The sequence below is a fragment of the Furipterus horrens genome, unplaced genomic scaffold, assembly GCF_987537825.1.
Source record: "Furipterus horrens unplaced genomic scaffold, mFurHor1.1.pri manual_scaffold_2, whole genome shotgun sequence".
In the NCBI taxonomy this organism is placed as follows: domain Eukaryota; kingdom Metazoa; phylum Chordata; class Mammalia; order Chiroptera; family Furipteridae; genus Furipterus; species Furipterus horrens.
In genome coordinates this window covers 110422364-110436257 of record NW_028327172.1, presented here as the reverse complement: position 1 = coordinate 110436257, position 13894 = coordinate 110422364, and the positions used below count along the sequence as shown (strand labels likewise).

The window sequence follows — 13894 nt, the reverse complement described above, 5'->3', positions numbered from 1 at the left end:
AATGTTTTCTTATGTTTGAATCTACATAGTAACTTAGAGATTCTTTTTGAATATCACATGGAACATTAAATATTTTTGACACTCATATAATTTCCTTATATATATATTCCTAGTTTCCTTGCCACCTACAGCCATGCTTGGTAACCAAGGACACCTGCTAAATAAACACAAGCCCAGCAAGACAGTGAGCATATTGAGAGATGGCAGAGTCAGTGGTGTGTCCTGATGCCCTCATGCTTCATAAGTTAATTTCAGATAGAAAAATGCCTGCTGGAAGGAAAATACTATATTTTCTATTCAGAGAAGAAATATAATGGGTGGATAAATACTAAGATACAAGATGCAAAATATCAAAAATTCAGAACAAAAACAAATTTGTGAAGTGTTTAGGAAAATTTGAATTTCTATATAACATTTATATATGCATATATGTGCAGATAGATATAGACATACATATGTACATATACACTCAAATATTCATTCATAATAGAGATCTGAAGCAAATGGAGAAGTAAATGGGAGGTTACTAGCATACTGATTGTGCTATTTACATCTTAGGAAAGAAGAAACTGAGGCTGACAACTAGTTCCTTGAGGAACCAGAACTAAAACCTTCCTCATGCACCTTATACTTTTTCCTCTAGGTTACGTAAACCGTATGTCTAACATAACATATGTATACCATGGCGAATTGCTTTAAAATGTATGTTGAACTAAATTAAGTTAAACTTATAGCACTTTGCCCTCTTTTTTATTAAAATGACCTTGAATTTGGAGTATACATTGATGAGTCCACAAGAGGACTATTCCAAAGGCAGACTGCTTTTTTAAAAGCACTTGTGGCAGCAAGTTCTTTTGCACATATTTTGTAAAAAGGCTATCTTACATTTCCAAGTCAGTACTGTTTCTGGTAAGTCAGATTATATTTTCTGAAGTTCTCTCTCTTATTCAGGTTTATAAATTCTAAATGGTACACAGTGATTTACAAAAACCATAAAGTAATATGTTTCCATTCCTCAAGCACACAAATTTAACAACAGCAAGATCTCCAATTTTTGAGAGTTATTTCTGTCCAAGTCACAAACCCTTTCCTTCTTCTCCTTCCCCGCATATTCATGTTTAATTACCAAATCTTATTTTAATAACCTAAATCTCTCCTAAAGACATTTCCTTCCATCCATTTCCATGACCCACATCATTGCATAAGCTTCCTCTGAATTGGAGCATCAGCCTCTTAATTGGTGTTTTCCCATCCAGTCTGTCTTGGTCCAATGGCAGCTGCAGAATGGATCTCCACTTGGCAGCCACTGAGTAATCTGATTTTGCTTAAAATACCTCAGCGGCTCTTAATCTTACCCCTCAAATAGAGTTTAGGAACTTTTAACATGGTTTACAAAACCCTTCATGATCGTTCCCCTGACTACTTTTATGACCTAATGAGGAATGATGGCCCTATTCTGTCTCAATACTAGCCACCCTGGTCTTATTTTAGATGTTTTAATGTGACAGTCTCCCTTTCCTGCAAGCTTGCTAACATTCTAATGCCCTGTCAGAAACATTCTTCCTTCCCCATTTCTGGAATACTCCTCTATTTATTTTCCTGTCTAATGTCTCCTCATCTTAAACGTTTCCACTTATCTGTCACACATGCTTAAGTAGGACCGCCAGTCACATATTTTTAGAACAGTTGGTGTTTCCCTTTTTGTAGGAGTGATCACACTTGTAATTATTTCTGATATTTCTATTCTGCTTCCTTGTTCTATGACCTCACAGTATAGCATATGGTAGTATTCAATAAATATTTGTTGAATAAATTTATTGCCATATGAGAATTAATTTAAATATTTTTATCATTTTGAAAAGTACTCTTAGATATTAACATGTTTTAAGATATCTCTTTTAGATATGTTTATCAAAATGTTTCAATATGAGCAAATAAATTGGTACTAAAAGATGAGATCTTGCCACAAGTATTTTTATATTATAGTTTCCCACATTCAGTCTCAAAAATAATTACCACAAAGGATTTAACAGAAACTGATCAGTTAAGACAATGTGGGAATATTTGATTTAATGACCTATCAAATCTTGATTATTTGTGTAGAATACATAGAAAATGTCACTGTTTATATATGTAATTACATATTTTGAGTGTAATATTATTGTTTTATTTTTAATCATTGAACAAAAGATGTAAGCATATTCTATCTATAATGCAGCTGACAGTGCCAGACTCGTGCTCAAGCACTTCTTAGCATCTTTCATTTACCTAGAAAATAAATTATCTTCTCCATCTGTTTCCACTCCAAACTATTCTCTCCATGTGTTCTGTGTACTCTAGTATTTTAATCCATCTTTGTCATCGTCCATGTTTTATTCCAACAGATACCTCAGCTACTCCATAGCATTACATATCTCAAACCTGTTAATTTCCATATTTGCATTGAGATGCTATCACTTCCATGTAATTTTTTCCTAATCTATTTTCTCTACTTTGCATCAGATTCCCCAGGAAACAGCTTGAAATGGATATTTGTTTATAGGAGGATTACTTGAAGTGCTCCTTAATAAAGTACCTTCAAGGGAGTGAGAAAAGAGGGCCAGAAGGAGCGGGGAAACGCAACGCAAATACAAAAGCAGTTCGTGATCCCATGGGACAGTCTCTGGTTACTTTCCAAATAGAAGCAAGGGACTCGGACCTTTCCAGTTCTTCAGTGACCAATCACCGGCTGCATGCTTTTCCAGAAAGGAAGTAGAGCAGCTCCCCTCCGCCGGGACTGTCCCGGGTCAGAGGTTCAGCTGCACCGTCTGAGACGAATGCCTCAGGCAGGTCGTGGGGTCTGAGTGAGAACCATGGCATGTTGCACTATGTCCTTCCCTAAAGTTCCCCAGAGTCTTATTTTTTACCACATTTGGGCCTTTGTTGTCTCCTCTTGGAGTATTGCTTTTTGTATACTTAGCCAATATTCACGACTAGGCTCTAAATTCCTTTTCAAGAAATCACATACAAGAGTTTGAATAATATATTCCACAGGCTAGGCATTTGATAAATATGTGTTAAGAGAGTGACCAATACATGAATGAATAAAGCGTACTCTTGGCAACCAATTCAATATCAACAGTGAGAGAAAATAGAATACGATTGCCATTTAATTATAGAATAAGTTTGTGAATAAATATAAGATGCTCATGTTTCATGGTGTAATACTGTTCCACCATCTGTGAGAAAGATGGCAGATCTGTATGGATTAAACTGATTTCAAAATATCCCAGAAAAGTGGTTTTCAAATTGTGGTTTTGAGATACTCTTATGGTGGTCACAGTGGGGATCCATTCCTTCTCTCTTCCAGAGCAGTTCGGCTTTTATCTGTTCTGTTTATTTAATTTAAAAGGTTTAAATGCTTGTTGTAGGGCATATACAACAACATCATCAAATTTAAATTATATAATATGAAAACTCTTTACCAAAATACAAACTATAATTAAATATAACTTCTCTTAATGAACCAAAATATGCACATGTGTGCAAATAAACTTCTTGCCATGAGAGTTTTTAAAAATATAGTAAATGCCTTTGAAATAGTTATCTTGCAGCTTCATCAATGTACATGCCAACTTCAGAGCATTTGAAAAAGCCATCTTTTAACTAAGAGAGTGTTCATATAATATTAACACTGGAGCTTACACCCCTCTTCCCTAGTGTATGTATATTTTCTTTAGCCAAATAATTTTGACAGTAGTGAAGTGTTTACTTCCGCCATGAAGAATAAAAAGGGTAAATGGTATGGTACACATAACTGGAAACTAGAAAACTCAGCATTTAAATCTAACTTGCTATTTAGCCAGCCCTTTATAAATCATTTAAATTTTCTGAGGCTCAGTTTTCTCTGCCTTACAATTGGGGAAAATAAATAGGATTTACCTTATTTTACCTTGCTACTCTAAAATTGTATAAGTTGCTAATAAACAGAAAAAATTAAGTATAAAATATAGTAAGACAAAAATAGAATATATACAGAATGTTTTTAAAATCCCTTTTCAAATAATAACCTTAATTAGTTAGTAGCAAAATGCCTGTGGCATTTTTATTAAACCAACATGAACTTTATCACCAAAATTATACAAGTTTTGGAAGTGGAAGCTAAAGCACTCAGGCAAAAAAAAAAAAGTTTTATTTTATTATTTAAAAAGATTTTTCTCTATCATTATTTAGGAAAAATTTTTACATATTAGGATAAAGTGGCAGAGTTAACCTAGAACCTAATCATTTCCAATCACTCATTTATAATCCTAGTGTAGCCATGCAACAAGCCTCTTGAAGGAATCATATCTGAGTGCTCTGACAAGGGATGAAGGCTCTGGCAGTCTTATCTCATATCACAAAACTCCAAGAATATGGGTGATGATTAGGAAGTCTAACACAAAAACCATGACGCAGAATGCCACCTTAAAAAAAAAAAAAAAGGACTGACATCCTGCTCTTTGTATAAACACATACAGATTAAAAACCCTGGTGTCAGAAAAAAAGGCACTTTATGAAAATTATCTCTACTGTATAGGTTGTAAATTGGCACAGTATTTTTATTTAAAACCTGAAAAAAGTAAAATACTTTACTATGAAAAATGAACCCAGGTTGGAAAATTTTTGTGGCTCCAAATAGTGATTTTAAGAATCTTTTTTCTGTTGATGGCAATGGTAGCAGCTGATTGGCATGAAGGCTGCACTTGCAAGGAAGCAAGTGCAACACCCAGGTGCAGATGAGCAGAACACATAGCACTGATCTTCACAGCTTCTGAGTAAGTGAACAGCTGTTCCATCACCACCACTGTCCAAAAGTCATCATCAGCCAAGGCATGCATTGAGTGCTTCTTCAAATGTATCTTTGGTAACTGCTATGTTAGACTGTCCTTTAATATCTTTAAAAGTTGTAATTAAAGCTGTTGTTTTACCCTTAGATCAAATAAGTTATTTTTTTTAACCGCCAATGCTTCTACTGAGTCTTCTTGTCCATTCTTCCATTCCTGAGTGACAACACTCAGTCCTGTAGTAAGAATAGGTACGTCATCCTGGTGGTCAGTAGCAGACAGACTGTTAATAGAGTTTTCAGAGGTGGTTTGCCTCTTTGATGTCAATCATACTTTAGCTTGGGCTTCTGCTAAGCAACTAATGATTCCACTGTCAAGTCAATGTAGTTACTACTGATAATATATACATAAGTTTTCATGAGAGCCTGGCTGACGTCCTGGCCCAGTCAAGGCATGGCTGTGCTGTGACCATGAGTAATGAAGTTCATCAGCACTGCCATGTCCATGAATTCTTCCGCCACCTGCTCCTTGCCTTGGTAGTACAGAGTTACAAGGTAGTGAATCAGATGCCTGTCATAGTCTTCACACTGAGGGTCTAGCATGAGAAAGATCAAATCGAACCTTGATAATTAACATGTGTAGTAGCTGAATATTTTCTTTTTGTGTTTTATTTTTATTTTTAATTTTCAATTACAGTTGACATTCAGTATTATAATTAGTTTCAGATGTATAGCATAGTGGTTAGACATTTATATAACTTAGGAAGTGATTCCCCCAAATAAGTCTTGCACCCACTTGACACTATACATAACTATTACAATATTATTGACTATATTACCCATGCTGTACTTTATGTCCCCCTGCCTGTTCTATAACTGCCGATTTGTACTTCTCAATCTCTTCACTTTGTTCACCCAGCTCCCAAATTCCTTCACATCTGGCCATCATCAGTTTGTTCTCTGTGTCTATGAGTTTGTTTCCGTTTTGTTTATTTATTTTATTTTTTAGATTCCACATGTAAGTGAAATTATATGGTTGTGTCTGTCTTATTTCACTTAGCATAATACCTTCTAGGGTCATCTGTGTTGTCGCAAATGATAAGATTTCATTCTCTTTATATGGCTGAGTATATGTATGACCTCTTTATTCTTCTTTATATGCTATGTATCACCTCTTTATCCATTCATCTTTTGATTAGAGCATCTAATTTACTTACATTTAAAGTAATTGTTAAATAAGTAGTTACTGCCATTTTATTGTTTTCTGATTGTTTTTTAGTTCTTCTCTGTTCCTTCCTGATTGTGTTGCTCTCTTCTCATGTATGCTGATGGATTTCTGTAGTTTTGTGTTTGGATTCCTTTCTCTCTCTTTATTTCTTAAGTCTCTGTCTCTCTGCCTCTGTCTCTCTTTTTGTGGTTACCATGTGCTTCATATATACAAAGCTGTGTTTATAGCCACTATTTTAGGTTGATGGCCACTTAAGTTTGAACACATTCTAAAATCATTACCATTTTACTCACCTTCCACATTGATGTTTTCATAATTTAATTTTACTTCTTTTGTATGTGTGTATTCCTCAATTTACTGTTGTAATTTACTGTTGTTACACATGGTCTTCATACTCTTGCCTTTGAACCATTGTACTAGCTTTAGTGTTGGTAGACCCACTGCTTTTGTTTGCCTTTGTCAGTGAGAACGTTTTTCTTTCTAGTATTTTATTATTCACATTTTTTTTTTCGTTTTAAAGAAGTCCCTTTAACATTTCTTGTAATACTGGTTTCTTAGTGATAAACTCCTTCAGTCTTTTCTTGTCTAGGAATCTTTTTATCTCTTTGATTCTAAATGATAACATGCTTGGTAGACTAATCTTGGTGGTAGGTCCTTGCTTTTCATCACTTTGAATACTTCGTGCCAATCTGTCCTGAGCTGAAATGTTTTTGTTGAGAAATCAGCTGACAGTCTTATGGGAGCTCCCTTTTAACTAACTAACGTCCTTTCTCTTGCTGTTTTTAAGATTCTCTCTTTGTTTTTAACGTTTGGATTTTAATTGTGGTGTGTCTTAGTGTGGACCTCTTTGGGTTTATCTTGTTTGGGACTCTCTGTGCTTCCTCGACTTGTATGTTTATTTCTTTCACCAGATTAAAGAAGTTTCAGTCATTATTTCTTCAGATAGGTTTTCAATCCCTTGCTCTCACTTTTTCTGGTGCCACTATTATGCAAATGATGTTATCCTTGATGTTGTTCATTAGTTCCTTAAACTATCCTCATTTTTTATTTCTTTTGCCATTCCAATTGCATGTTTTCTGCTACTGTTACAGGGTGAAAATGAAGGGGTCCCCCAAATTCCCCATAGCCCGTGATTTGGGAAGTGGAGGAGGGGACAGTGCAGCCTAAAAGATGCCTTTGCATATCTATGGTGGGTAGCTAGTGTCTTAGTTATGCAAGGGTCTTCCAAGGCCCAAAGGAGATGGGAGAAGTTTTGGCTACAGAATGGTGACAAAAGAACTTACAGGGCCTCCACAAGGTTCTGCTAATGGTCAGAACCAGTTACCATACCCACTGTGTCATAGGCCACAGACATGAATTTAAAAATAAGGCAGCAGCCATTTTCAAAAGAGAACCATGTAGTTTTGAAAGGAAAAGAGAACCATGCAATTTGCAAGGAGAAAGGGAAAACCATGTGGTTTTGAAAGGGCATGGAACCATAAGTCTGAAAGAAGAAAAGGGAGGCCATGCAGCCTGGGCTAGTAAAATAGCTGGCCTTCTGCTGCTTTAATCATGCCAACTTCAGTGGACTCCAGAGCCTGGACTTTTTGGACTTTTGGAACTCTGGACAGGCAGAAAGTACTCTGTTAAAACCCAGACTACACCATGATCCAATCAACAAGGTGCATGCTTTCCTGGACTATTATAAAGAGGCTGATGACATCCTGGACTATTATATCGAGGCTGATGACATCATACTCCAAATCCTGAAGAAAAGAGGTAACAAATAAGAAATGGGGAACTACTGGGTTTGGTTTTGGCTTATACCTTTTGGGGGGAGCAAGGAAAGTGTTGGGTCCCATGGGAGAACAGGGCTCTGAGTTGAAGTGCTCACAGTGCCCACCCAGCTTGGAATATTGTAAATAGAGACTTATTTTCCTCAACACTAATTGTTGGGTTTTACACCAAGACACCCATGAAAGGACCCCCTTTTGCTTGGTAACACTACCTTGTCTCCAAAGTGCTGATTTAATCCTTGGATTCATTTAATCTAATGTTGATTCTATCTAATGTATTATTCATTTCAGTTATTGTAGTCGTCATTTCTTACTAGTTCTTTTTTTATGTTTTCTATCTTCTTCTTTGTTTCCTATTTCTTCACTGAAATTCTCACTGAGATCATCTATTCTTCCCCTGAATTAATTGAGCATCTTTATAATCAGTGTTTTGATGCTGCATCTGGTAGATTGTTAGACACCATTTTGTTTAGGTTTTTTTTTTCTGTAGTTTTGTTCTTTTATTTTATTTGGGATATATTTCTTTGTCTCCTTATTTTGGCTGATTCCCTGTGTTTGTCCTTATGTATTAGGTATGTCAGGTACGTCTTTGAGGCTTGGCAGAATAGCCTTATACAGTAGGCATCTTATGCGGCCTAATAGCACAGTTTCCCCTTATTCACCTGAGCTGCATGCTTCAGCAATGTGCCTTGTGTGGATTGTGCAAGCTCTGTAGTTGTAGTTGAGTGGGTGGGACTGACCCTTAGGGTGATTGGCTATGAGGACTGGCTGTGACTTCAGTGAAAAGCTGTTGTTCAGGGACTGACCCACGGAACAGGAATCACTTCATCAGGGCTCTGATGCCTGCCAAACTCACCCTTTGTATGTGTTGTTTGTGGCACTAATTGGGTAGTGCTCTGGTGTAGCTGAAGTGGCCACCAGGAGTGTTGGTTCTAGGGTCTCTTGGAAGGGGTTCTGATATAGGCTGAGCTCAGCCGATGCCTGTGACCAGCCCAGGGCCACCTGGTCAGAGATACACAGTGTTCTGTGTTTGGTAGCTGCCTGCACTGGACCTGGAAGAGGCTGGGAGTGGCTATGCTATGAACTGAGGTTGGCTGTCACTAGTCCTGGGACTGGAGTCGCTCAGCAAGAAGTACAGGGCACATGGAGACCAGTTGCTGCTGGGGTTTGTGGACCTTTGAGAGATTTTAGGAAAGTCCAAGGCATGATCTCAGGCCAGCCACTTGTGTGGGTTATCCTCTGAAAGATGTTTGGATTAGGAATTCATGATACTGTGCACACTCCCGCACACACACCAATAAACATACGAAAAGCTCTGTAAAAGTGTAGAAGTAAATACAATGAAATATGTATGATGAAACTATAAATTTTTACTGAGGGCTATAAAAATGACCATATGTATTGATACTATGTCCATGGATGGGAAAACTCAATATTTTAAAAACTATTAATTATCTCAAAAATATTCTATAAAATCTATATAAATAATGGCTTGGGGGTACTGATGATATCTGGGAGAAATAAACATTTGAGAATTAACCTCTAATTTTTGAAAAAAAAAGAGAAATGGGTAGACACCTATTTCACCAATTCAAAAAATAAATTATAAAGCTTCAACACACGAGTGCCTTGGAAACCACCACCTCCCCCTTTACTGAACATTTGTAGTATTATGTCAACTGCAGTGTTTTTTAAACTCTTTCGCCTCATCTTCCTAATTAGAATATAAATAATTGAAGGACAGACATTAGTTCTTTAAATTATTTGTCCTCTTGCAGCAGCACAGAGACTTTGTGAAGTACATATAGCATGCCGTTAGTTAGCCATTCAGTAGTTACTTGAATGTAATTAAGAATTTTATCACTAGAATATTCCCATTGCAATAAAGAGCCTGACCTCATTTATACTGTTTGCTGCTGACTTCTTGTCATGCTTTGCCCTCTCTTTGCCCTGTGACTCCACAACTGGACAAGCTGATTACGAAAGCTCGTCATGCACCACCTCATTGACGCCCACAGGAAATTTAAGCCTTACAAGTCTCCAGACCAAGTAAATGGGAACTTTTTCTATTTCCAATCCATGACCATTATAAAGGCCCAGCCCATTCTCTCTGCTGGGCCCCAGCCAGACTGGACCTTCTGGGGCCCATCTTGCTCTTCCAGGATTTGCTGTTTGAGTAGTACATTTTCTCTCAAATTTTCTTTTGGTGGAATATTATCAGCCTCAACATTTGAATGGGGTGACCAAAATTCTCATATGACGCAAATTAGTATAATCGGGGGAGGGGTGTATTTTTAAGGTAATTTTGAACTGTCAGACAAAAATAATAATAAATGGAACACTTGCAGTTATGTATATAATTCAAACCTAAGTTTCTAAGTACAGGTAACCCCAATATAACATGGATGTCAGGTTCCTAACAAATGCTGTGTTGTGTGAATCCATGTTATATGAAACAAAGAACTAGTATAGAAAGGCAGATTAGGTTCCAAAAATTAAAAAAAAACATACTATTATATTTTTATAATTAAGAGAAATATCTTTATTAAAGCAATTTTCATCAAAAGTATTACATATTAATATGAATTAAGTAATGTTTTCTTCATCATCACTACTAAGCTCCATTAACTGAATGCGTTTTCTTTTTGACAAGTATCCTCATCCTCTGAACTTCCTTCAGCATTATCTTGATTTCTATCTCTACTTTTTGCAAAAAATCTGTTACTTTAGCTTGCTTGCTTTTAGTTGAGAGATCTTTATACATTTCATTATACGGTGCTAAGCACTTTTAAAGTTCTCTCTTAAACTTTGTGCTCCTGTCAGTGCAAGGATCTTCATTTAAGAAATATGACTAACTGTTTGACTAAGTCTAGGCCTTTCTTTATGCTTTTTAGAGTAAACTGCTTAACTTCTTCATTTTCATCAGTGCTACCATCCCTTAAGTTATCTTGGCACATTCCAGATGTCATTTCCACCAAAACTGATTCATCAGTTTCTCCTTCTACCAGCAATTCTTGGATATCTTCTACAGTCATATCGTGTTGGAGTGAAACCATGGTATAAAAGTGCCGTGTTATATGTACACAGAATTGGGTATTCCTTTAAAAAGCATCACTCAGCTGAGCGCTTACAGGGACAAATATGCAAATATGCCTCCAAAATTAAGTTTCATAATTATTGTATTATATAATTATTTATATTATAAATTTTGTAACAGAAACATTTTATATATTGAATAGCTCCAGGAGAAACACCTCATTTAATGGTGTCTTTCTTTCCTCCTACTGATACTCTCACTAAATACTTGTTGCCTAAGCAACCTCCCAAACTATTATTCTGTTTTTGAGACAGCTTTAGGAAAATGAATATATTCAAGTTATGCATCCTAGGCAAACCATAAATTAATAAATTGGTAGGTCAGAATCATGTTCAACAACCTCTCTTAGATCCTTACCTGCCAACTCTCTACATAGATAGGGAGATTTTGGCAACACCCTGAGTTGAAATTTGACATGCATTTTCAGTTAAAAAGTATTTCTCTGCTAATTAACTTGATACATTTAATTCTCAAGCACTTCTGTTGATAAGAACCTAAATTCTCATTAAAGTGATTCTTTTGCAAAGAGGAACAGTACCAAGAGAAATGTACAGGCTAATCTCCATTTGAAACATTTCTTTCTTCCACTTCTTGGTTTTTGTACTTCAAGTTCATTTCTAATGCTAAATTTTTAGATTTTTCTCTGGATTTTTAAAATATATTCATGTTTCATTTGATTAGCTTTTTTTTTTTTTCTTGTTTCAGGAGAGAAAGGCAGACACAGGCAGAAAGAAAAAGGATAGGTAAAATAAAGAACATAAACTTCCAAATGGTTGACTCCTTTGTGTAAAGGACAGGAGTAATTTGTTTATTAATCATTTCATTTTAAATCCAAGAAGCTGTACGAGACAAATGGAAAATGCCAGCAAGGATGACATGACAGAGAGGCTCATAAACTGCAGAATGCTTATACTGTTGAGAGAAGCTGAAAACATAAAGTGCCTCCTGGGGAAGGAACAGGTAGGTAAGCGAAAGCAGGTCACAGCCAGGCTAAACATCACACTGACAGTGAGGAAAAATAATGCCATTAGATACCAGATAGTTTACTCATGCTGCAAAGTATTAACTGTTTATGAATTATACATTTATTATAACATACATTAAAGGTCATCACACCGAATGCCTTAACCATATATCGCCTAAATGAAAAAACAGCTAACTCTAGTGATCAGTTTTTTCAGTTGATGGTGCAGTATAAAGAAAAAAACATTTTATACTTTGTGACAGGCACCAAACTAATTTAAACATCTCTAACTCTAATGATGTAACCAAAGCAATCTTAAAATATTCCACCATTAACATTTTACTTGTGTAAAACCTACCTTTCAAATAAAAAAGGGCTCCCTGTTTTGTTTGTGTGTGACATTGTGACCTTTTATTTTTAATATTTCATTTCTCCATTACACTGTTTTGTCCTTTGAATTGGCAGTATATTAGAGGAAAAATCCTTCTAAAAGATAACCATCAAAAAATGATTCATGGTATCTTCTTTACAGAAAACTAGGAGGAGTGAAGTGCTAGTCAGAAGTTACCTTCTTTATGGTCTCCAGCATGGAACGCCCTCCCTGCCAGGGCTTGGAGTTCTTCCTGATACATGACAGACTTGCCATGCTATGCCACTTCCGGTCCTCCAGCTTCTTATGGAAAGCATTAGCAAGCAGAAGCACTGTGTCATATATGTAAAGGTTTGAAATCTGAAAAGACATTGCACAGTAATCATTTGAATCACCAATGCCAACCATCAAGAACACGGAGTAAATCATCACCTCAGCTGCCGCCATTCATGTGGTAGACGGCTGGTTTGCTGGGTTATTTATTAAGCAGAAGGTTTTTTTTTTTTCCCCCCCATTTCTCAGGCTATTTTGCCATTGAGAACGTAGTCTTGTCTGAGTGTATGCTTCAATTGCTTTCTCGTCTTATTTAGATGTGAAAGAAAAGATAAAAAAAAGAGAAGTTTGGACAGAGGCAAGACTGTTAGTGTCAGACCTAGAAAATCCCTGGTAAAGATCTAAGGGCTTAAGACTGGAAGGACAACTGAATAATACATTTTCTGAATATTTCAAGTTTTTGCATCTGTTTATTCTGATGTAGAAATATCAACTCAATCTTACATGTAAGGTGAATATTACAGGTATGTAAAAAAGGAAGCAGCTATCTGTGTGAACATTTATGTTTTTGGGGATTCAGAAATGAAAAAAAATGTGAAGAAACAGCACCATTCATAAACATTACATTGATCAAGAATCTATACAAAATTATACAGACATACACAGGCATTGAAATTCATTATCATGACACATACTATAAATTATTAACTTTGTGAATGTGTGTTTATATTAAAGCTTTCTTTTTTCTAAGGCAATCATATTATTATCTTCCTACTATGTAGATTTAAAAATAAATTATAAAAATGTTTGCTAAAAGATATTGAAGTCTTACAGTTAACTCTTGCCAGAATTGCTATCCATATTATTACTACTGAAGGTGTTTATTTTTCAAATAAATCAGAAATTATTTAGAAAAACATAATCACCAAGAGATATCCAATGTCAATAAAAGCTGGTAAATGCTATAACTCCTCTGAAGAAAAAATCAAACATAAAATAAAAAATGAGACATCAACCTAAGTATGAAAATTAAATCTATCTTCAAGCATTTAAATACTCTCAGAAATCTTAAAGTGTCTTTTCACTTTTTTTTTACAAAAACAAAGGGGATGGTCTATTCATTGTCCTTTGCTAATAAGGAATCTTATGAAATTGTCTGCCTCTATCACAGAATAGTATTAAGTTCAGCTACTAGAATAGTGAGACTTTGATGTTATTGAACAACTGTTAAAAAGGGTTTCCTAACAGTGCTTTGTGAATTTTTCTTCATGACTTGGTAAATCTTTAATCATTTGTGTTTTTAATAATTACTTTATATGCAATGGAATACTATGTAGCAGAAAGAAAGAAGGAACTCCTGCCATTTGCAACAACATGGATGGA

General features: G+C 35.7%; 1 protein-coding gene across 1 annotated transcript in view; it reads right to left on the bottom strand.

Moving 5' to 3' along the window:
• The window catches only part of LOC150019283 (glutamate receptor ionotropic, delta-2-like), a 237224-nt gene that overhangs the window by 98893 nt on the left and 124437 nt on the right, over window positions 1-13894 (bottom strand). Inside the window, exon 5 of the mRNA XM_090267948.1 lies at window positions 12437-12598. Within this exon, the coding sequence (XP_090124074.1) occupies window positions 12437-12598 (162 nt within the window). The remainder of the gene's footprint in view (window positions 1-12436; window positions 12599-13894) is intronic.